This window comes from Rhinopithecus roxellana, chromosome 4 (assembly GCF_007565055.1).
Source record: "Rhinopithecus roxellana isolate Shanxi Qingling chromosome 4, ASM756505v1, whole genome shotgun sequence".
In the NCBI taxonomy this organism is placed as follows: domain Eukaryota; kingdom Metazoa; phylum Chordata; class Mammalia; order Primates; family Cercopithecidae; genus Rhinopithecus; species Rhinopithecus roxellana.
Genome location: NC_044552.1, coordinates 69,442,082 through 69,466,506, shown reverse-complemented (window position 1 = coordinate 69,466,506; position 24,425 = coordinate 69,442,082). Strand labels below are relative to the sequence as shown.

Here is a 24,425-nt window from a genome sequence, read left to right as displayed (position 1 = left end):
GGGGCTGTGCGAACAGACTCAACAGGCATCGGAATTTCGCAGGAGTTGTGGCAGCAGTGCAGGGCACCAGCCCGAGAGGGCAGAGACCCAGCTCAGCCAGACCCTTGGAGCCGTCCGGAGGCTGGGGGCATTCTCCGGGTGCCAAGAATCATCGGACGTGCAGGAGGACACTGTGGCTTTTCTACTTTTATTTTAATTGCATCTGCTTTAAAATTTTCTAAGACAGCTACATATTATTTTTACAATAAAAAAGTCAAAATTACTTTAAAAAAATAAAAATATAAATTTCCCTAGGTTGAAGACAAATGCTATATAACCTGCACTGGGAGATTTTTTAAAAATTTAGATATATTTATTTAAACACACAATATATGTGTGTGTATATATATATTTCTATGTATAAAATGGTGCTCAGTGTCTATGTCTCCTTCTCTCCCTCTGCAACCCCATATATATACACACACACACACACACACACATATATATAGAGATACAGATACACATTATATATAAAGGGATAGATATATGTACATATAAAGAGATATATATATATATAGGAATATATATGTGTGTGTGTGTGTGTATACAGTGGCACAATCACTGCTCACCAAAGCCTTGATCTCCTGGGCTCAGGTGATCCTCCTACCTCTGCCTCCTGAATAGCCGGGACTACAGAAATGGATCCCACTTTTGGCTAATTTTTTTCTTTTTAATAGAGACAAAGTTTTACTAGGTTGCCCAAGGGTGGTCTCGAATTCCTGCACTCAAGTGATTCTCCTGCCCTGGTCTCTCAATCTACATCTCCTTAACGTCCAGTGATTGACTTCTTTCAAATTATTAATATCTTTAATTTTCTAATCACTGCAAAAGATTTTAAGTCAATTTGTTCTTGAGTTTTTTTGAGTAATTTTTCCCAATATAACTCAGACCTATTATCTTTCTTCCTGTGTTAAAAGTACTTCAAAAATAGTGCAGAAACCCTGTGTGTACTCCCAGATAGTCCAGACCTCTGATTAGTATTCAGAACATCCCACAGAGGATAAACAAGTAACATCAGCATTCAATTGACACGGTTCTTGGCCCAAGTCTACCAGTGCGTTGGATGATATCAGTTCTATGTATCACAGCATAGCATGTTCTATATGTCATACCATCTATCAATCTACATATTACAGGCAGGCTTTAACTTTTTCCCATGGAAATTCACTGTATGTTGTCACTAAATTACAGAGTGGCTTGCCTTCAGATTTTCTCAGGTCACCTTTAGCATTTCATTAGCCTCATGGGGGAGTCTGTTATCACGTATTGTAGTGATTAAGTGGCTTGGTTAAGTCCAAATCTTTAAGCCCAAAATAGAGTATATAATCACTGAGGATTCCCTGATCTCTTACTTGAAGCTCTGGTCTTGAACACAAATAACACTCACGTGTAAAACTACCACTTTATTTCACAAATCTTTTCTGGCACTATTTCTTAATTCAGATTGGCAGCCTCCAACTATTACTCCTATATAAAAATGCATCTTGATAATTTCTAGTCATAATTTTTTCATCCCTTTCAGATGAACAGGAACAGTATCCATACTAAAATGAAAATTCTACACTGCAGCTGGAGTTCATTTCGGAATGAAAGCCTCGGAACTCTTACCGATATCTTTGGAGGTGATCTTTCGCCTTTGTTTCAAGACTGGCTGTGATGCTTCCACTGAGCCAGGAGGAAAGGTGATCTCCCTTCTGATTGGGGGTGGTTGGGGTGGTGGCCCAGTGACCTGGGATGCGGGGACCGTGGGCATGACCTTCTGCATCTTCATAGAGGGCAGAAAGGGAGACTTGCTTGGAGACATGCGGTTCTCCAGGGAGCGCTGGAAGGATGCTGGGCTGGGCGCCCTGGAGATGTGATTTGGCAGTGACGGTGGCGTCTGGTAGGACGGCTGTGGCGGGCGCGTGATGGGCTGCATGGAGGCTGAGGACGACATATAAGGCTGACGCTGGCTGACGTGAGAAGGCCACTGGCTCTCATGATTTATCCTCTGATCAGGTACCATCATATCGTCCGTGCGGTTCATGCCTGGGTAAGGGGGCGCCTGTGCAGGGCCGCCAGGGCCCTGCCTGTTCTGGTAGGGATAAGGCATATCATTGCGTGCTGCCCACATATTCTGCTGAGGTCCCTCGCTGGAGGACGACTGCAGCGGGCCGCCCATCATCTGAGGCGGGATTCCGTGCGTCTGGATCTGCCCCGGGCCCTGCATCCTCTCCCTGCTGTAGGGATATGGGTACTGGCCCTGGATGGGCCTGCGGTCCGGGCCCGAGTAGGAGCCTCCGTACTGATTGTACATCTCCTGCTGCTGGCTGCTGTACTGCATGTTGTACATGTCGCCCTCGTGGCGCTTGGCTGGGGGCCCGTACATGCCGTCCATATGGCGTTTGTAATTCTGGAATTCGCAGAAAGACAAATCATCCTGATGTACTCTTACAGGTATAATCACACACGGAAATTATGCAAAATAGTTATTACCTGCTAGAATGTTCATTTCACAATGAATATGGGAAGCTCCTATAACAACTGAGAACAATCTATGTTCAATATTTCAGTATTATATACACCATGTCACACACTCAGGAGAGGGCATCCAAAATTTGTTTTCACGTGTTTGAAACTTTCTGTGGAAAAAACAAAAAAAAGCCTCCTCTCCTTAGGCTGTGCCACCGGGACAGCCAGCATTAAACTCCCACACAGGCAGATGGCGCCCGGGCTGGGAGCTGCACTAGGACCACAGCAGGAGGCAGAAGGACCCTCTCACAGGAGAGCCAGCATCCAGGGGCTGGCCTGAAAGGGTCTCGGGGTAAAAGGGTTTCTTGGGCCTCATTTTATGGAAAAGCCTCCAAACAGGACTCGGCTCTCCAGACTGGTCACCCGACATCCATCCCACAGCTCCTGCCCCGACTTCTAGCCTGGCCAGGTGCGGCTCCCCCAAAGCCCCACTGGTCACAGCACTGAGGACAGGGCTGGCACCACACCTGCTACTAAGCTTGCTTCCAGGATGCTCCAGGACCAGTGCAGTGGGTAGGTGGGACTCTGATGGGAGGCAGTGAGATGCTGATGTTTTTCACTTTACTTGAAAACTGTTTAAGATCAGTTGGTTTAAAAATGCAACTCACTGGCCAGGCGCAGTGACTCACGCCTGTAATCCCAGCACTTTGGGAAGCCGAGGTAGGAGGATCACCTGAGGTCAGGGGTTCGAGACCAGCTTGGCCAACATGGTGAAACCCCGTCTCTACTAAAAATACAAAAATTAGCCAGGCATGGTGGTGGGCGCCTGTAGTCCCAGCTGCTTGGGAGGCGGAGGCATGAGAATCGCTTGAGCCCAGGAGGCAGAGGTTACAGACAGCCAAGATTGCGCCAGAGCGAGACTCCATCTCAAAAAAAAAAAAAAAAAAAAAAAAAAAAGGCAATTCACTGTGCCTACATGCTCCAGCAAAATTAAATAACTGAAAAATAATATACATATTATTATATATAATTATTTATTATAATTATATAACATATACATAGTTTTCAAAATTTTTATTTTTTGCAAGAGGTCTCAGATCTGAAAAGTTGTTTAAAAATAGCAAAGTCCTGTATGTCTGGAAAGCCACACCATGAAGGGTGGTTCTCTGCAACAGCACTGGTCACTGTAAGGGAGAGATCTTGCATAACTTAGCATCTCTGAGCTGCGATGGTCACCTGTGAACCAGCAAAAACCTGTCCCACTTATTCAAAATAAGTATCATTAGCATCTTATCTCATTTTTTAAAAAGCCGATTCACTTTCACTATTAGTATATAATATTTTATGTTGTTTTTCTACACATTCTCCTTAAAGCACTGACGAATTTCTGTTCTAAAATGGCTCCTGATACAATAGTATGCACAATAGATACATGTTTAAAATATACTCACTCTAGCTCGGGCTTGTTATTATTTACAAGGATGAATACACTCAACTTCTTGTTACAAGTTATATTTGTTTCAGGAAACCATGTATCAAGAGTTATTTTTAATGTGCTGACTTCAACATCCCAGGAGTACTTTTTTTCTAGCATTAACTATATCCTGAATGCTCAACAAACACTAATCATTTTTGTTAGATATCTGAAAATCTTCAGAAGTAAGAAAAGTTTGAGTTTTAGCCTCCAGGAGAGAACCAGAAAACACAGCACCCCATGCCCACTTGCCAACTCACCGGCTGCTGTGGGTACAGGCCGGGCTGGTGCCCTCCATACGGCGGCTGTCCCGAGGGAGGGCCTTGGCCTGGATACTGCTGCCCATAAGGTTCATGCCTGGAACAAGGCATTCAAAGACAACTCAACTGAGAAAAAGCTTCAGGCAAACAGAGAAATAAACAATCCATTTCTGGAACCCTGACTCCCCCAAGCAGCTCTGTGTGGCTTTCCCCGCACACCCCTCCGACAAAGGCCCTCTGAGAGGCAGCTGCACGCCAACTGTTAGCACCAGGGATGGGAACACCCATTTTGGGAACAGTGCCAAACTCCTAGTTCAGGCTGTTGGCTAATAGGTGTCAGAGGAATACCGGTTGAGCAGGCAGGCACCCTGTAAGCACTTGTCAGAGCCTCTGGCCTCTGCCTTGGAGGCCGCAGCCCCGCCTCTCCACTGACGTGTACCTTAGGAAGTGTCGTACAATGCTGTGATGTGAAGCATTAATGGAAGCAAGAAACGACCAGAACTGAAGACTCAAAGGCAATGTTCCTAGAAGTACCGGAACATCAAAATGTTTGTACTTTGCACGTTCTCATTATGAATGGAAAATGTTTAATTCTTTTTTTTTTTTTTTGAGACGGAGTCTCACTGTGTCGCCCAGGCTGGAGTGCAGTGGCCGGATCTCAGCTCACTGCAAGCTCTGCCTCCTGGGTTTACGCCATTCTCCTGCCTCAGCCTCCCGAGTAGCTGGGACTACAGGCGCCCGCCACCACGCCCGGCTAGTTTTTTGTATTTTTTAGTAGAGACGGGGTTTCACCGTGTTAGCCAGGATGGTCTCGATCTCCTGACCTTGTGATCCGCCCGTCTCGGCCTCCCAAAGTGCTGGGATTACAGGCTTGAGCCACCGCGCCCGGCCCGAAAATGTTTAATTCTTAAAAGCTATACTTCAAATTTAACTCCAATGTTAGCTAATCATTGTATAAATACAAGTTCTCAGAATTTCACAGTCCTATGCCCTAAAAGGCTACAGAAAAGAATGACAGGGATGATTTGAACGCACACCTATTACATCTTAAAATGGAAATGAATAATATATTCATTTTTCAACTACTAGTATATTAAAAAATTATAAATACCATAAAAAATAGCATGTTTTAAAAGGCAATAGATTTGGAACTTTGAAAAATACATTGGTTTAAGTTAATATACTAAATCTTGTAAGAAAGGGTACAATGGACTGAATATATTCCTAAGCTGATCAAGGAATGAGAATAATAAAAACAAATAAAAGAATTTTTAGATTATCACATGTGAAACAGACATGGGAACTTCTGATAACTACTTTGATATCTAAGAAGGAAGCTCAGAGATAGGAGGAAAGAAATGTATTTGACATGGGTAAAATTTAAGTTGCATAACAAGCAACATTTTTCAGAAGAGAAAACTTAACAATGAGGTAAACCCCTCTTTAATGTGGTAGAGCCAAGATAATTGTTCTTCTTCTAATCTTGCCAGCTACCCCCTCAAAAAACATCTGTAGCTTTTCCTGGACCCTCAAAAACAAAACAAACCTAACTGAAATCCTTGATTCAGCACACTAAACATTACCTTATAGTTAACTGATTAACGAATGTATCACAAGTAAATATTGGCCACATTATGGCCAGGTTAAGAATCAGAAGAGTCAATTCCTAGGTCCCTAGGAGAAAGCACCGTGTCTTCTTAAACATGGGATGGACGCCCAAGAACAAGGCTCACAAACAGTACCACAAAGAAACCTCATTTGGTAAAGCCTGATTTTTCAACCTTTTTCTCCTCTGTATTACACTGAGGAAGCTTTCCCACTGATCGGCCCGTCCCTGTGACCCCAGCATGTGGCCTGATGAAACGTGAGCGGCTCTGGCCCAGCTGGTCCCCAGCAGAACAGCACATGCAGCTTCCGAAGGCAGCGATCCCAAAGCCAGCTCCACCCTGTGGCACACCACTGTGGCTCCAGGGAGGGAAAAGCCCTTCTATTAGGACTCTATCTTTTTTTCTTTAAAAATCTGAAATATTACATGAAAACCTTGCTTATAATCATGTCTCTTATGAGGAGTTAGAGAACATATCAACAAGGGGAAAGGGTTTCTCTGACAATGAGTATTGAAGTCAGGGCGCAGGCAAGGGACTTTCTCCACAAAAAGAAGCCTACCCTATGCCATCATCTTAGGAAGCAGTTTTCAGATTACCTTTCAGAGCCATTTCAATAACTTTTCCTCCTAATTGCAAATCAATCTGAATCATCAGTCCTGCAGCTGAACTTGCCATTTTAACTTGCAAGTTTAACTTGCCATTTTAAGTCATTTCAAGATTAAGAGAGGCTGCAGTGAGGCCTGTGCTGTGGGTTTTCTAGAAATGTTTATTCAGGAGCAAAGTATTGTCCCTCTGTTTAAAATAGTCACAGGGAAAAAGCACTGCCTGGAAGACCTTTCCAGAATGTTGAAAGCCCAGTGTGGCTACCACTGCATAGGCCTTTCCCCCAGACAGAAAGAAGGGAGGGAGGGGAGCTGGTGCTCTGGAGGCCCAGGCATCCAGGAGCTCCAGGTGAGCCTCTTCTGGAGTGTGCAGCTGGCAGTCCCTCAGAAGGAAGCGGGGAGCTGGCGCTGGGTGCCAGCGTGGCTTGTGGCGGCCGTGGCTCTTGACTTGGGGAAGAAGACTCCTACCAAGACCAAGGTCCTTCTCCCTGGTCCTGAATAGCCATCTACTGAGGGCAGTCACCCGACACTCACCTGGTGACCAGCAGCCATTGCCTCTTTACTTTCACAGGAAAGGGGACACTGTATATTGTCACCAGTGGCTCAGCTGCCAGAGCTCAGAAATGTGTGTGTGAGGAAAGCACCGTTTCTAGTAAATCATCTTTATCGCCATCTTAAAAAATACTCACCTTCGGTCGTAACTGGCTCCATAGGGAAACTGCTGGCGCTGCCCCATGCCCAGGTTGGACATTGCTCCGGAGGGACTTTGGTTGTACATGTCCTGCATGCTGCTGTTGGGCATTTGTCCTTGCGTCATAAAGGGCTCGCTGCTTCCAGGCACTGCAATATTTTAAATAAAATGCATACATTTAGGCATTTCTGAAAGTCAAAGGCCCATCCATCCCTTCTAGTAATCTCTATTGTCTTTGTACTTTTTCTTTTTTTTGAGATGGAGTCTCACTCTGTCACCCAGGCTAAGTGCAGTGGTGTGATCTTGGCTCACTGCAACCTCTGCTTCCTGTGTTCAGGTGATTCTCCTGCCTCAGTCTCCCGAGAAGCTGAGATGACAGGCACCCACCATCGCACCTGGCTAATTTTTGTATTTTTAGTAGAGATGGGGTTTCACCATGTAGGTCAGGCTGGTCTTGAACTCCTGACCTCAGGTGATCCATCCACCTCAGCCTCTCAAAGTGCTGGGATTTTAGGCGTGAGCCACTGCGCCTGGCCTGTATTTTTTTTTAATATGGTAGATCATAATACTATTGAAAGAGCCTAAGGTGTGGAACCAAGATGTGCTCTAGGGGGGCAGAAATCTAAGATGGCCTCGAAGATCCAGCCCCCTCTGCCCGGTGGGCACCTCCCCTTCAGTGTGGGTAGGACCTGTGAATACCATGGTATCACTCCCATGATTATGTTATGTTACATTGCAAAAGGGGCCTAACAGATGTGATTATAGTTACTAATCAGCCGACTGCGAGTTAACCAGAAGGGAGACTGTCCAGGTAGCCCTTTAACTTTGGATCTAGAGCTTAGAGAGGAAGTAAGTCAGAGATACTTTCCTGCTGGCCTTGAAGAAGCAACTGACATGCTGTGGAGGGGGATCACGTGTTGGGAAAGGTGGGCAGAGGATAGTCAACAAGAAAATGGGACTGTAGCCTCACAACCACGAGGAACTGAATTCTGTCAACAACTTAAATAAACTCGGAAGAGGACCCTGAGCCTTCAAGGAGCTCACAGTCCTGGCAGACACCTTGATTTCAGCCTGTGGGACCCTGAGCAGAGGTCCAGTCACACTGTGCCAGATTCCTGACCCACAGACACTGTGGGATCATACATTTATGTTGTTTTAAGCTGCTAAGTTTGTGGTAACTTGTTATATAACAACATAGAAAACTAACACAGGCCCAGATCCATTCCTTACTTGGGTAAGTTACCTCTGAGTTTAATTTCATTTCTTTTTTAACATTTTTATTATGTTTTTTAGAGACAGGGTTTCGCTCCATCACCTAGTGATAAGAGGTGCAATGGTGCAGCTGCAGTGGTGAAATCGTAGCTTACTGTAGCCTCGAACTCCTGGGCTCAAGCGATCTGCCTGCCTCAGCCTCCTGAGGTGCTGGAATTACAGGCATGAGTCATCACCGGGCCCCTATTTTCTTGTCTATAAAATGAGGCCAGTAATATTATCCCATGAAATGGTTGTAAGGAGGACATAAAATATGTATACAAAGTTAGTTCCCTTCTCCCGTAAGAAAAAAAGTGAAAACCTTAACATTCAGCCACTGATTCACTCCAAAATAAGGATTAAAAAAATTATTAGGGAGTTAAGAATAGCTCAAGATGGGATGAAATACAACTATTTCTAACACAGGATGGAGTGCCAATTAGGTAGTATATGCAAATCAGCATCAGCTCAGAGCCTGAAGGAAATTGGGTTCAGTTCAGAAACTAGCCTGATGGCAAATTAAACATTTTAATATAAATTTTCATCACTATACAGTATTGCTACCTTTCTCCATCCTATGATTATGTGAAGCAAAAGCTGGTTAAGATTTTGTGAGCAGATACATTTTGTTAGGCTGGTAGAGAGGGGCCAATGCCAGCATCAAGTATTTTCCCTTGCAATGTGCTTTCACCTATTTTATCTATTTGATCTCACATCATCCTGTGGTAGAACCAGTTTTGAAGTTACTTTCTATTTTGTAGATGTGATAACAGAGATAGACAGAAATCACGTGGCATAATTAAATAGCTTTTCTCTAATACACAAGGAAATTTAAAAGCAACACCAAATTAAAAATGGGCAAACACATAAATGAACATTCACAAAAGAAAAATAAATGGTCAATCAACATATGAAAAGATGTGTGAGTTCACTAATAATGGAATGAATCCAAGGTAAACAGTAACGAGGCTTTCTCCCTTCCATCTGATTGGCTAATGTGAAAATGATGGACAATGATCATTCTTAGTAAGGGGGTGAGAACCCACACACCCTCACATGCTCTTGTTGAGAACATTAAACTGGTATAAAGTTTGCCAATACCTGCTTTACCTGCTATGGGAGGCTCTGCTTTGGCAACCCCTAAAGAAGTGCATCTCCCAGCATTCGCAGCCTGGGAAACCCCTCCCATGATGCCTTTGGGCTTGGTCATGTGATTAGCATTGCCTAAGAGGGCTCCAGCAAGTGAGATGCAAGCAAAAGTTTTTAAGTGCTTGCTCCCGGGACCTGTCCTCTTGGAGTGCTCCCTCTTGAAATCCATCTGCCATGTTATGGGCATCTAAGAAACTACATGGAAAGGCCCCATGGAGGATGCTGCAGCCAACAGCTCGAGCTGAGTTCCCAGTAGAGCCTGGGGATGATGTCAGCCACTCAAGACACATCAGAGCCCAGCAGAGCTCTCAGCCTGGTTCCCAGATGATGGCGGCTACCTCAATGTCCTAGCTGACAACATGACACACACAGCGAAGAACTACCCAGTCTACCATAGAACTGAGAGATATAATTAAGTGTTACAGTTTTTAAAGTCACTAAGATTTGGGGGTAGTTTGTTATACTGTAAAAGCTCAGATATTCAGTAAAAAAAGTTAATATCCTTTGATTCAACAGTTCTACTTCTAGGAATCTATTTTGCATAAACATTCTTACAAATGTGAAAATACTTCAATAATCACTGCTTCATTGTTTATAATAGCAAAAGATTATGGCACAACTCACCCATTACTAGAGCATTAGGATGTATCTATTCAATTAGAACAAGTAGAGCTATGTGTACAGATATTAATAGACATTTGATATATACTATTCTGTCAAACATATAAAATGATGTTCATTTATATGTAATCAATCAATTCCTCAATCAGTGAAGTAAGGAAGTAAGAAGGCAGGGAAGGCAGGTTGGCGAACAGGCAGGGCCAGGTCCCTCAGGGCTACTGAGGGCTAATATTAGATCAGACTCTTTGGCCATGCTACCATACTACAGGTTAACACCGACAGCAGCAGCAACAGAGACAAAGAGTATGTTTTCCACTGAAGTTAGTCATTAAATAGAAAATCACAGCACCATTAAGTTTACTGACAGAGTAAGGCAAACTGAAGAATGGAAAACTATACAGAACAGGAGTAAGACTCTTAGAAAATCTGTTTCCCGTGGATTTTCTGTTTATCTGCTTTTATTTGGTACTGAATACACTAGAGATTGTACTTGCCACTGGGGATCATTTACATGGTTGATGAAAACGTCACAGACAGTCACCAAAGTAGGATGGCTAAACCTTATGATGGTGTGAAAGCAACAGGCATTCATTATGCTCCTCAATTTAAGATGGGGTTATATCTGGATCAAGTCATTGTAAATCAAAAATATTGTAAGTGAAAGTGTGTTTTCAACTTACCAATATTTTCAATTTAGGATGGGTTTCTTCTGATGTAACCCCACTGTAAGGTGAGAAGTATCCGTATATATCTACCTAGGGCCTAGCAAGGTGATCCCAGAATCATTCTACCCCAACACACTTTATTTTTATAATAAGAAAAATTCTAGGCATAAGGACACAAGGGAAATACATCTACAGTTGTCTAATGTGGTGTATCGGTGGGATATGGGAATGGTTTGTAATACATTTTGAGGCCAAATTCCAAATACTACTAATTATTTTTTTCCATGTTGTCATATTTTCAGAGTCTAAAGCCACCAAAAGCACTAACGAAATGTTCTGTGTAGCATGTCATACCACTAAGAAAAATAGCTCCCCCAACATTCACAAAGCTTTTGAAATTCTAAGCTTCTGGATTTACTGCATGTTCTGCAAAATCCTCACTTGGAATCAGCAGCCCTGAAACTTCTGAAAGAAAAACAATCATAGATGATCTTGCTTTATGAGTGTTATCTGACATATTATACACAAAATACTATGAATTTCATTTATAAATGGTATATGCCCTATATTCAAATTTTAAAGATTTTCCATTGTTCTTTTTCATTGGTCTATAATACATATGAAAACCAAGGCTTTGTACTTTATGCTTCTCTCCATTCAGACAATATTATCAAGAAATTCATGTACCCCAACATCTAAGCACAACACAGGTACTATTATTTAAGGGATTTCAGAGTAAGTACTTCCATAAAAATATTATTCACTATTTCTTCTATATGTTTTTTTCTAATAATATTCATATCATTCTTCAATTTCACGGCCTTGAAAGCATTTGGAAGAATGCCCAAGAGCGAAGTATCAAGTCTCCACTTGTGGCTTGTAGACCACAGGCAGAACTGAAGGGCAGTGACTCAGACAGCCACAGCCTCAGTGCTGCCTCAACCTTGGGAGTCGGCGGGCATCAAGGGAAGGGCCAACCTGGTGTCTCCTGATGGCAGTCACAAACTCCCGCACTCTCTCGCAAGGATCTCATCAATCCCATCACTGCAGATGCCATTTCTACACTTACTACTCCAAGATCATACCGACTCCAACATCTGCTCAGCTCCAGCTATGCATTCCGTGCCTTACCACGGGGACACACCCCAGACGGTCTCCAGGTTCCCCTCTCTAGCCCAGTCCTTTCCCAATCCTCCGCACTGCAGGGAATGATGTCTTCACTTGCTCAGTTATGGTTAGCTTCTCCCTCAGGGCCCGCATTCACTCCGCGAGCACCTCTGATGTACACTCTGCCGGCGGGTTCCCTCTGTGCTGCTGGTGTCCAGCTCCAGTTGGCCAGCTCCCCCTAGACTCTCAGTGATCTCCCCAAAGCTACTCTTACCTCTTTCCGGTGCATTCTCCAGAGACGGCCAGTTATTTACTTATTTATGTATTTATTACAAAAAAAACCTACTCACATCACTTCCCTGCATAACATCTTTCACCTTGGTGAAAAATCCAGATTTATCAATACGCCCACGGACACCGAAAGGGTCTGGCCCCGCTGGCCTCAACGACCTCAGCCTGTCCCCGGGGCCATGCTCACTGTGCTCTGGACACCCACCACCTGCTCATACACCAAGCTCATTCCTGCCACCATCCCCATGACAGGTTCTCAGGACCCTTCCCTCCTGACCACCCAGTCTAAATCGCTCTCCCTCTCTCCCACGGCGCCACCCAATGCCACTGCTACCTGTATTCTTTCTTCCTTTCACTTTCCTGTCTTCCACCAACCACAATCGTTAACTGCTTATTTGTGCTTATTTTTTGCTTCCTCCCAGGAATTAAGAAGGCAGGGAGTCTGTGATTCCCTGAAGGTGGGCAGCGACTCTGATTTAACAATCCACGAGCTAGCGCCCAGCACACACTAGCACAACACCATGCCAGGTGCCGTGAAGCGCATGCTTGCTTACCACCGCTGCCAGCCACTCCTGTCTGAGCTCTGTGTGCAGGAACTTAATCCTCACCATGCCTTTGGAAGTGGGTCCTATTATTTTCCCAATTTCTAGATAAGGAATGTAACTGTGTGTGTGAGGAGGTGGCAGGTATCCAGAAACAGGGATTATGTGCCGGAGAAAAGGCCGAGGGCACTGAGGCCAGCTGGGGACAGGATGAGGGCACAAAGAGGCTAACTGCTTTTCCCAAGGCCACAAGTGGAGTGGGATGGGGACCTGGGACCCACACCGAGGCAGCCTGGGCTCAGAGGTGTTCTGAGTGAAAGGTAAACTATTGTGGAACGGCAGACAGTAGAATGCCCACTGGTCCATGCCTGGGCGGAGGCCCCTCTGCACGTACCTTTTCTCATTCCCCCAAAGGGGTCCTTGTTGGGCTCATAGGGCATCCTGCCCATCACATCGGGCATGCTCATGCCCTGCTGGTAGGGGGCGTTTGGAGTCATGGAGTTCCGTTTCGGGAAGGATGAATCACTCACGTCTGAGAACGGGTCGTGCACACTGATTGTACTGCTTCTGAAGAGATGCAAGGAATGAAAGCTTAATGATACAGCGGGAGTTACCTCCAAACAGTACATTCAGAAGATGAACCAATCTTGAAATGTGCAAATGCAAAAAACATCCAAAATAAATGACTTGAAGAAAACTGGTAGTCATCAACATTTAAAAACTCTCTAGGAAATACTGTTTCTTCTCTCTGTGAAGTTTGCTCCAGAAAACTAAAATATGAACAAACGTGACTTTGTATGGCTCATAGAGTTATCGGAACATACCTTCCACCTTGCATTGGGGTCATCTGTCCGTGAGGGGTGGAGGCTGGGGTAGGTGGCTTCAGGTCACCTGGAACCTCTGCCATGGAATTGCTGCCAGTTGACTGAGGGGTCTGTGGGCCTTGCAAGGATCCCGAGTTAGCTGATAGCAGCAGCACCAAGAGAAAACAGGAAGAAATCCAGAGATTACCAAGTAAGCCCAGCCGCCTTGCTAGTCGTATAGATGAAAGAAATAAATGTAAATAAGACACCATAATGATGTTGTAAAATTCATTGCTTTTATATTGTTTACAGTAAAAATTAGTAAAGAAGATTTTGAGTAAATATATTTCATTTGTGAGCCATAAAATACATTTATATCTTTTGACTGGATACTTATTTTCTGGGGTATTTATCCCAAGAAAATAATCTAATAAAAAAGAGGCTTTAGGCAGAAGAGTGTTTATTCACCGTTGTCTTGACTGGAAATAATCTAAATGCACATTTTTATAAATGGGATGAAAATTTTGGTGCATCAACTCGATGAATTATTGTGCTGTTTTAGAAACAAAATTAGGAAACTTAGTTCTGGGTCTTAGACAATGTGAAATGTTTAAGATGAAAAGCAAGGACACAAATTGACAATGAGCCTTATGTCATTTCAATAGCTTCTCAACATCTGAATGCGTCTGTGCTCTGTCATTAATAGCATCACTTTTTGACCTATGAAATCAGAGTTGTTATCAAAAAGCACAAGTCATACTGGTTTGGAGTTTTTAAATGTTATCAGGGTGCTGAGATTTGGCTTTAAGTATAATTACATTATAATAACAGAATTGAACCGGTTTTTTCCAAATCTTATGTGGGACTCTGGGAAAAATTAACTAACCTCACCTTGAGGGAAAAACGTAACATTTGCCAGGCTCCTGCTCTCTCATCTCTTGCAGTCCTTAGCATGCTATATCATCAATAGATACTGGTTTCATGTGTGAATTAAATACTTAATAAATGAGTAATATGCCTACTATAGTCTAGGCTCTCTTCTACACCCACATACACCAGTGGACCAAACTGACAAGAAAGACAACAACCCTTGCCCTCATGGTAAAAAAGTGCAGAACCCCCTGAACAAATGGCAGGATTACTGCTGCTTGTGAATAACATTTTCCATGTTATTGTGTAGAATACCTTTCCCTATGACGTTCCCAAGGCTCACTACAATTACTATTATTCACATTTTACTTTAGTGGCAACAGAGGTGAAACAAACCACGAGAGGCTCCAGAGGACACTGCAAAGGAGTCAGAAATCGAAAGGAGTACATTATTTCTACTCGGAAAGCCTCAGCTGGACAGAGACATTTCTAGCCAGATGAGGTCTGCTCAGCCCCTGGCCTGGGTTGGAATGAACGCTGGCCAGCAGAGCTGAACACTGCGTAACATCCGTCCCTGTGAACCCTGCACTGAATGACTTAGAGAAGTTCTCAGAGATGCCGAGAAGACTGACTTTTTAAAAAAAGCTTTTATTTCCTTTTTTTTTTTTAACTTTGATTTTAAGTTGAGGGGTACATGTGCAGGATGTGCAGGTTTGTTACATAGGTAAACATGTGCCATGGGCGCTTGTTATACGGAGAAGATTGATGGCTAATGTAGATGCCTAATGTAGGTACAAAAGAAAAATGTATTCACTCATACTTACAAACCGAATTTGCGTAAAACCCTGGAAACACATGTTAAAAAGGTATATCGTAATAACGGAAGAAAGTCCTCTTTTGCAGATATAAAAGGGTAATCGTCCTGCAGACATGGTTGCCTGCCTAATGCCACGGAAGAGCAATGACTTGCTTCCGAAATTCAGGCAGGCTCCGCTACAGCCTCGACAGCTTCCTTGGAAACATCACTTGCAAGGCTTGATTTCAGAAAGACCCTTATTTACAAGTATTCACATTTATAGCTAATAAAAAAAAAAAAAAAAAGGAAAAATCTCTCTTGCCAGTGTTTTTTTTTCCTTTCATGAAAAAAAAAATGAATGCAACCTCTTGTAACTCCATTAATAGAGGAGGCTGGCAGGCTCTCTAGGACATCCCTACCTTTTGCCAGAAGCTACAAATGTATACTCTAAAGTAAACAATGGAAAGGTTACTGAAGGTTAAGTACATTCACACACTTCAGACAGCATGGCCAGGCTCCTAGCTGGGAAGATAATTTACCCAGCACGAACCTGGTGCCCTAGTTCTGGTGGGGTTGCGGGAAGTAGGGTGGGGAGAAGGAAGAGCTGATATGTCCCAGGTCTACAGTGACTAGAGGTCAACCAGAGGGCACCTCTGTTTATAACCTGAGCCCCTTTCTCATTTATCTTCCACTGAGGATTCCCTAGTTGGATCCATGACAGGTTTTGTGACATCACCTGTCAGCTAATAATAGAAATTCAGTCAGCCACCTGCCAGCCAAGATGGATGGGTTTTTGGTTACAGACTTACTAATTCAATGTGGAGCTCCGTGCCTCACCCCTGCCCCACTTCTCCCAGCCTGGTCCCTTCCATTCCCCTCCCCATCTCCAGCTTACAGGCTGCAGAGGCCATCTGGGGAGGTGCTTCCTACAGCACTCATTGGAAATCCCCCACACCCTTTTCTAGATGCTTTATAACAAGATCCCCACTGGCACCTTAAAGACAAACCATACCCCAAGGCCTTGCCTCGGTTCACCTGGGAGTCTCAATCACTGACTTGCTCTGGTGGCTGGAAGACAGGAACCCAGGTACCCAGTGTGAGAAGCCACATGGCAACTTGGCAGTGATGTGTGGGGTGCAGCCCCAGGAGCCAAGGGGCTTATGCCTCCCAGAGGCTAACAGAATTGAAGCCTAGAGCTGTATTAGCACCCCAAATCAAAATCTGACTAGAGAGAGATGACTTGTAGTGCTCTTAGAATACAGTAAAAAGACTTAGGATTTTAGTTGGTTCAGAGCAAAGGCTGGGGGAAAAAAATCTAAAATGTTTCTTCAGAATCTTTTAATTTAGTCTGCCTGAATGTGCTGGTAAAAAATAAACTACAGCCGGGCGTGGTGGCTCAAACCTGTAATCCCAGCACTTTGGGAGGCCGAGACGGGCGGATCACGAGGTCAGATCGAGACCATCCTGGCTAACACGGTGAAACCCCGTCTCTACTAAAAAATACAAAAAACTGGCCAGACAAGGTGGCAGGCGCCTGTAGTCCCAGCTACTCGGGAGGCTGAGGCAGGAGAATGGCGTAAACCCGGGAGGCGGAGCTTGCAGTGAGCTGAGATCCGGCCACTGCACTCCAGCCTGGGAGACAGAGCGAGACTCCGTCTCAAAAAAAAAAAAAAAAAAAAAAAAAAAAAAACAAGAAAAAACACACTACAATTATATTCTTCCAGGAAAAAGTGATTCAAAGAACATCAATTTTTACTGTAAATTTGTGTTTAAAAATTTTGTAATAAATAAGACTCTAACATGGCCAATAGATGGGAATAATTTTATTTTCCTTTAACAACAAAAATGTTTCCAAGACCATTTCCCTAATGATGGGACTGGAATTGGAGAGGCCACCTGCCGTGTGGGTGGCACTGAATCGAGAGGCTTCTAAAGACCAGGGTGCCTCCGCCTGAGATCCCCGGACGCCTGTGTGTGCCTTGAGCCCCCTGCACGTGCTCTTGGGGCTGGGCGAGACCAGGAGGCTTTCCTTCCACTGCTTCCTGTGTCACAGGACCTCGGCTCCCTCTGGACTACTGAGAAGAATGTATACCAGGAGTCCATCTGCAATCCAAGCTCCTTTGTGTAGTTAAAATGATAATGTCGCCATAAAAATGGCAGTTTAAACAAGGGGAAAAGGGAAGGGCTGGCTGTTAAGAGAACAGGCCCTCCACTTTCTGAAGGATCTATACGCCTCAGCAGGGCCCCCGTCCTGAAGCTGATGCACACTGGGAGAGCTATTCTCCATACACAAGGGCAGCCCATTCAGTGACACGAGTTCTTTCCTGGCAAATAAAATGTACCCTTAGATCTTTGCAGACATCACCACTTTGCTCCCTACGCCCCACTGGGTTTTTATTTTGGAAAAATAGTTTCAGAGCTGTTCATAGGCAGCTTGTTTTACTCTGTGAACTGGATGTAATGTTATGAGATTTTTAAAATTAGATTTCCCAGTTTTTAAGGGACACCAGAGTTGGCAAAGCCTTTGAATCTTTAAGGATGAGGTTAGCGAGGATTTCTCCTTGTTTTTAAAGCCTACGGATGTAATTCTAGGTATACTCACTACAAGTGCAGTTTGGGCCTACAAAGTATTTATATGAGATCCCTTGATTAGGAACCTTGGCTATCAGCTTTACCATCCAGACAGCAGCTACAGGAAATCATTAAAAGCAAAATAACTTCTTGCTCTGGCTTCTATGTGTAAACATCTCATGTGTTACAAAGGTATTTTCAACACAGGCAGAGGTGTCTGGTGGGTATCATGTATACTCTAGCACCAGATGCCCCAGAAAAGACCTTCTACTCCCCAGCTAGCTGGCTTTGGGCAAGGTACTTAGATTCCACGAGACCTTCATTTTCTCATGGATTTTAAAATAGTATCAAAGTCACAGGACTGATGTGAAGATGAAATGATAACACTTAGAAAAGGGCCCAGCACACTGGAAGTGCCCAGGAAACATGGGCTGCCAGCCATGCTCAGAAGAAGCTGTGTACAGGAGTGGCGGGTGCAGCCACGTCTCGTAGACAGGGACCAGGAACAGTGAGGCTACGTGCTGTAGGTCACTGACTGGGAGCCAGACACAGATAAGAGAATGGTCGGATCTACTGGAGTGAGGTCACCACCCAGCACTAAGGTGCTAATGTCTTCCCCCCTCTACTATTGCATTTACGAGAATATATGATTTTGTAATTTCAAATTTGAAACCCGAACGGTAGAACGAAGGCTAGCAGGGGAGCTGAAAGGAATGGAAGGGTCTCTGTCAGTGGGGAGGGGAGGGAAGGGAGCCGGCAGGTGTCACTGACGCAGCTTGGCCTGTGAGCGTGTTGGTGACGAGCACTGCACCCATTCCTAAGACCACTGACTTCCAGGACAAGGCTGCAAAAGACCACCTGTTTCCAAAACAAGGCTGTGTGGATCCTTACCACGACAGCTTGCTAAACACCCTAGAAGTGAGAACTTGCTGGGCAGGGGATGTTAGAAACTAAGCCCAGGCTTCATTTTGCTAAAGTTCAAATCTGAGGGTTTCTGACAGAGGGTGGGCGCGCTCGAGCTGTCAAACCTGCAGGGTGGCATTTCCTAGAAGTGCACAAGTGTTCAAACAGGTCACTGGGGATCTTTATTTTGTGTAGAGGTAGATGTAATCTTTTTGAATACTTGTGTAAGGAATAAACGTATATGGCTCAGAATTCAAAAACTTGTTTTGATTAAGGTACAGCAAAAGAAGGGGTGCCTTCCAAGGGCCAATCAGAAATGGCCACATCCCAGATTTAATTCTCTCATCCCTTAACACTGCCAATGGGCGTCCAATTAAATAAACAAAACGACGCAGGAACCCCCGCCTCTCAAAGGTCCCGAGTTCTCTGTTGGCCTGACTGTGGAACGACCTTCCCGGAACCTCCCAGGCCAGGCGCCTAGGCTTTCCTGGGCCAGTGACTGCAGCGCCGCCACTTACCAGGAGATGGCGGCTGGAGCTTGGGCTGCTTTTTGGTGTCCCCGGTGCTGAAGACTTCCGGCGGGGGCTCCTCCCCGCGTTCGATCTTGCACTCGAAGGCAAACAGGTACTGAATATACTGCTTTTTCAGGGAGCTCGCTGCACTGCTTGAGGTGCCAACGTTTAGGTTGGTGGCCAGCTCACGCCACTTCTTGTTTTTATTAACCTAGCAAAAAACACGGCAGGATCATTGGTTTGCAGCAAAGTGGCTTGTTTAAAGCCAGGAGACAAAAAAAGCACTTAATGTCTTGGTTTACTTTTTTTCATTTGCCTCTTTTAACTAATGCTCATTACTCCCACTCAGGAGTGCATAGGCAGCATTTACAGTTATAAAACCATTAGGGAACCTGCTGATGGCAACAGAAAAAGCACTGCTCCGAGGTCCTTCTGCCCGCTGTGTCTCCCAACGCCTCACACTTATCCCACTCCACCTCCAATTAAGGAAAAAGGGCATGTCAAAACGTTTAAAAAGCAACAACGGCACTATTTTGCAATTTAGGTTTTTGGGCAGTGATGTGAGAGTGTTCATTCCAGCAGCTGCAAGCTCTCAGAAGTGGGCCTGGGATTCTGGGCCATAACCGTCCCCTCACCCCAAGACTGCTTGGGGTATCAGGCAAAAACAAAAGCAGCACCTTGTGCGAAGGTGAATGAGCCCCTGGACCAACGGCCCCCAACTTAAAAAGCCTGATGCGATGCCACTGGCCACCAGCCCCGCCGACGGGGCAGGTGCACACCTTCCTGTGCAGTGCTCTTACTCAAGGAGGCTTAGGCTGGAGACAACACAGTCACAAAAGGAGAAGAAAGAAAGAGAACTCCTGAAATGCGACATCAAGATCTGAGGCATTAATTTTAACCTTTTGATTCCCACTTGGGAACAGGTTATGAAAGGTTAAACATATGAATGAAACATGAGGATTTGCAAATAACTTGGAGAAGGTTTTGCCTTTTGATGTCTCCTGCGTGGCAAGGGAGGGGGTAAGGGGACACTGGTTTTCAATGAAATATTAAATTTCTGGATTCAAACTTTCTCACACAGCCCTTATGTCCATTTACTTAGTACTTGGTGGTGCATAAGTTGTGGATGCTCCTGGAGATGCCCACCGCCCTCTTTTGCCACTTAATGCAGGGCTGCAAATCGTGGGTCTTTGAGTTACTGCAGAAATGGCAAGCCGGGGCCGGGCGCGGTGGCTCAAGCCTGTAATCCCAGCACTTTGGGAGGCCGAGACGGGCGGATCACGAGGTCAGGAGATCGAGACCATCCTGGCTAACACGGTGAAACCCCGTCTCTACTAAAAAAAAATACAAAAAAATAGCCGGGCGAGGTGGCGGGCGCCTGTAGTCCCAGCTACTCCGGAGGCTGAGGCAGGAGAATGGCATAAACCCGGGAGGCGGAGCTTGCAGTGAGCTGAGATCCGGCCACTGCACTCCAGCCCGGGCGACAGAGCAAGACTCCGTCTCAAAAAAAAAAAAAAAAAAAAAAAAAAAAAAAAAAAAAAAAAAAAGAAATGGCAAGCCGGGTGCTGCTCAGTGTGACCTAAGAAGGAAGGCTGGGAGCTAGGCTTTGTGTGGTGGCAGCACCTGTTCCCAACCACATCTGATGCCCATGAGGTAAAGAGCATGATGGGGTGGGGACAAAGATGCAACACAGCTACATTCCAGCAATCCTCATTACAAGCCCGTGGAGAGTCTCGTGATAGACCCAGCCTGGTTATATACACTGTGGACACAGTCACAGTAAGGAAGTAGCCACACAGTATCTACTCTGCACTGGTTGATAAAATCCAATCGTTTGAGCAGTCTTGGTGATTCTAAAAAAATCCATGTCAGAAGAGGGTAGGTGCAGGGCAGAAAGGTCAGGGAAGTTGAGGGGTAGAAGGCAAAGGAGCCCAGGTGCAGAGAGGAAAGGTCCTTAAGTCTGCACCCCAGGCAGCTCCCCTGTCAAACCTGAGGCCTAGCCTGCTGGAGGTCACAGCATTGGCCCTCCTAACTGGTGGTGGGCATGGTTTGACAAGTATGACTTAATTTTCTGATAACCTGCTCTGGAGAGAGGGAAGCAGTAAATGTGACTTATATCTGACACAGATAATTAATTCAGTCATTTGTAAAACATTTCTGAGTATTTACTATGAACTACTGGCAGATTCCAGAGAATTCTGGAGCTGTAAGGAAACCTACAGGAAAATCTAGTCTGACCCACTGTATACATGAGGAAATTGAGGTCCAAGTACATGACCTGCTGAGGTCACACTGCGAGTTGGTGGCAGAGCCAGGGTCCCCCAGTGCTCCCTGACAGCACACAAACATGGGTTACAGGAAGGTGACTTTCACACAGGCTTAGCTTTTCCTTTGTGAGAAAAAAAATGAGTCCACACATTCAAAGAAAGACACTATAAGAACTTATCCATAATGCTTCCTTTTTTCCTCCCTCACTCATTCTTACCTGGGCCAAACCCCCAATCTCTTTGACGCAGACATAGAGCCGGAACAGGTCCAGAGGCTTCTTGCCCACGGCAGGCAGACTCGAGACAGGAGAGCCTCTCTCTTCCATGAAGGTGAGGTATCGGTCGACCCAGAGCTTTCTCTCTGGCTCATTCCCCAGTTCATACACCTTCGTGATCTTCTCCCCAGTGGTGGTGGAGGAGCTGGACTTCTAGTACCCAGAAGCAGCATGTGGAGGTGGGGCATGGGTGGGCAGACGGAGAGGGAAGAAGGTGAGAAAAAAGTAATGAGCTAACAAATATAAGACGAGAAGAGATTAAAAACTACTGCTATCACACAACAATTAGGAATGAAGGCTACTAGTTCAGGCACAAACTATACATTTTCTTAGTTAGGAATTTACTTTTACTTTAAATAAAAGGCCCAAACTCCCCCTTTTATACACTTAAAAACAAAAACAAAAAAGAACAAAGCCCATTTTGGATATAAGCGTTGAATCCCAGAAGGCAAAATTCCAGTGACACCTCGTGTTATTTTTAAAAACAAAAGGGTTCTAGCTCATGGAGTGATCACAGTGAATTAAAATTTTTACATGTGATATTATAGAGCCCAAAACATTAAATGGACTCCTACTTTTCCTTGTCAAAACAAGAATGGCTAAAGGGTGTCTTGGTTAAAACGCTACAGCATCTGGAGGATGAGCAACCACATGGTGCTTGCTGAAAAGTGTAAGGTAGATTTCCAGTCACGGGAACCAGTGGTGTGAGCTATAAGCTTGGTTTTCTTTTCTTTTTTCTTTTTTCTTTTCTTTTTTTTTTTTTTAAGATAAACTAAGGGTCAACCAAAGCTTTGGGATTGATGGATAAACATATACATTTATTTTTATGCCTATGTATTTATATGCTTGTGTGTTTTACACTGATACTCTAGTTCTTGCGTTTCTATGTATCTGCTTTTACCTGACACTAAAACATCAAGAGTTGCCATTTCTGAACACCTGAAGCCTACTCCGTGGATTACATAATCTGGAGGACAGGTAACACTTTTAGCCCTAGGCAGGGCAACTGTATCTCTTCCCTTTCTTTTATATCGCTATATTTGTAAAAATATTTACAATATTTGCAATACTAGGGTTATTGTGCAAAATCATTTCTTAGTTCTCAACACAGATTTCTTGGAACAATAATTTACTTCATTTATTTATGCATGTCTAGGTTATTATTTGCAATACAGAGCAATTATTATAGACAGAATTCTTAAGTTTTTATCATTTTTCTTTATTTAGCTTAACATAATTTTAAACATATTTCTGAAAATGTGGGGGGTTAAATAACATGGCTGCCATTGAGGCTAGATGTTACCTTATTTAGCAGAATGATCTCCAGTAAAAGTAGGTCCCTGAGAAAGGATGCCTGAGAATGAAACTTACGCAGCACGTGAGGCCCCGCTTTCCCTTTAACTAACACGTGATTCTCTAGAGTCACTGGGCTGGGATTTTAAGCCTTCGGCTTCAGAATTACTGAGGCATAACATCTTTATCAAATATGTAATGGGTGATACAGTTGATGTCAATATAAAATGTAGAATGATAAAAAAAGGTTGTTTTATATTTTAGAATATACTTTGATGCTGAGGTTAAACTTCAAGTCACTTAAAAACTACTTTATATAAGAGCTTAAAATATGTATGCATACATATTCATATATGTGTGAATATATGTCTATAAACCCATATGTACACTTAGAATATAGAAACTATATATCCAAATAAGTTTTTAAAGCTTATTTTTCATATTCTTGTACCCAAGGCCTGCTTGACTAGGAAAAGAGGCTGCTCTAACCCACTTCACACAAAATTCTCATCTGGACGGCACCTGAGAAGCTCTGCCGTCATTAATGGGACAGTTATTAATAACAGGTTCCTAAATTGTAGTATTGAGTTTTCTTTTTATTAACAGGACAGTTATTATTAAGAGGTTTCTAAATTTTAGTATAGAGTTTTTTTTTCCTTTGGGAAGTTACAGTTAAAAAAATGGGTCTAACGTTTTCCAAAAGTGAAAATTTGAAATAAGAACATGAAGAAAAAGGCATTATAATCTATAATCAGTTAACAGTAAAACAACTTCCCTCTTGCATTTTATTTGTAAAAAACTGAGGTAAAAGTTTCAGATTCAATTGAAAGATAAGACAAATAAAAGTAATCATTTCAATTTAAAATTTCTCCAATTAGCTCAACCAATATCCTGTTTGTAAGATCCATCTGCCGTTCCTGGTTTGGTCCTCTCTAAACTGAAACTGGGGAATGGTTCTGAATGAATAGTTAATCAAGAACTGAGCAATGGGGCATAGAAATGCTTGTTCTTGCTTCTGAAGGGACTGGATTCTTACAAGCTGGAATAGGCCTGAGAAAATGATGGACGCAGTTTGACCATATATTAACTTTTCTCTCCTTGGTTAAATAAACTTAAGTTTAATTAACTTGTGCCTATCTCAATTTGTTGTCATACCATTGGAAAAATTAAATGAAGATACTTTCTAATAGAATAGTTCTATTTTTCATAATTTTTACATCTTCTAAAAAGCATTTTTATGGCACCATAATGTAGGAGAATGAATCTGCACGGAACTGACACGGTCAGGCCTCAGTTTATGTGATAAATCCTGAAAAACCCTCCCGAGGTTGACTTGCTAAGCTAAACCAGGGCCTCAGTTTCACCACACGCTTTACTTTTCCTTT

At 43.8% G+C, this 24,425-nt stretch overlaps 1 protein-coding gene across 7 annotated transcripts in view; it reads right to left on the bottom strand.

The window, feature by feature from the left end:
* Window positions 1-24,425, bottom strand: part of ARID1B (AT-rich interaction domain 1B) — a 445,370-nt gene that overhangs the window by 7,595 nt on the left and 413,350 nt on the right. For all 7 annotated transcript variants that reach the window (XM_030928075.1, XM_030928069.1, XM_030928073.1 and 4 more), the window contains 7 exons: window positions 21,691-21,900; window positions 19,212-19,416; window positions 13,575-13,713; window positions 13,145-13,317; window positions 7,123-7,273; window positions 4,225-4,321; window positions 1,648-2,431 (listed from right to left, as the gene is read on the bottom strand). In XM_030928075.1, the coding sequence (XP_030783935.1) occupies window positions 1,648-2,431; window positions 4,225-4,321; window positions 7,123-7,273; window positions 13,145-13,317; window positions 13,575-13,713; window positions 19,212-19,416; window positions 21,691-21,900 (1,759 nt within the window). The remainder of the gene's footprint in view (window positions 1-1,647; window positions 2,432-4,224; window positions 4,322-7,122; window positions 7,274-13,144; window positions 13,318-13,574; window positions 13,714-19,211; window positions 19,417-21,690; window positions 21,901-24,425) is intronic.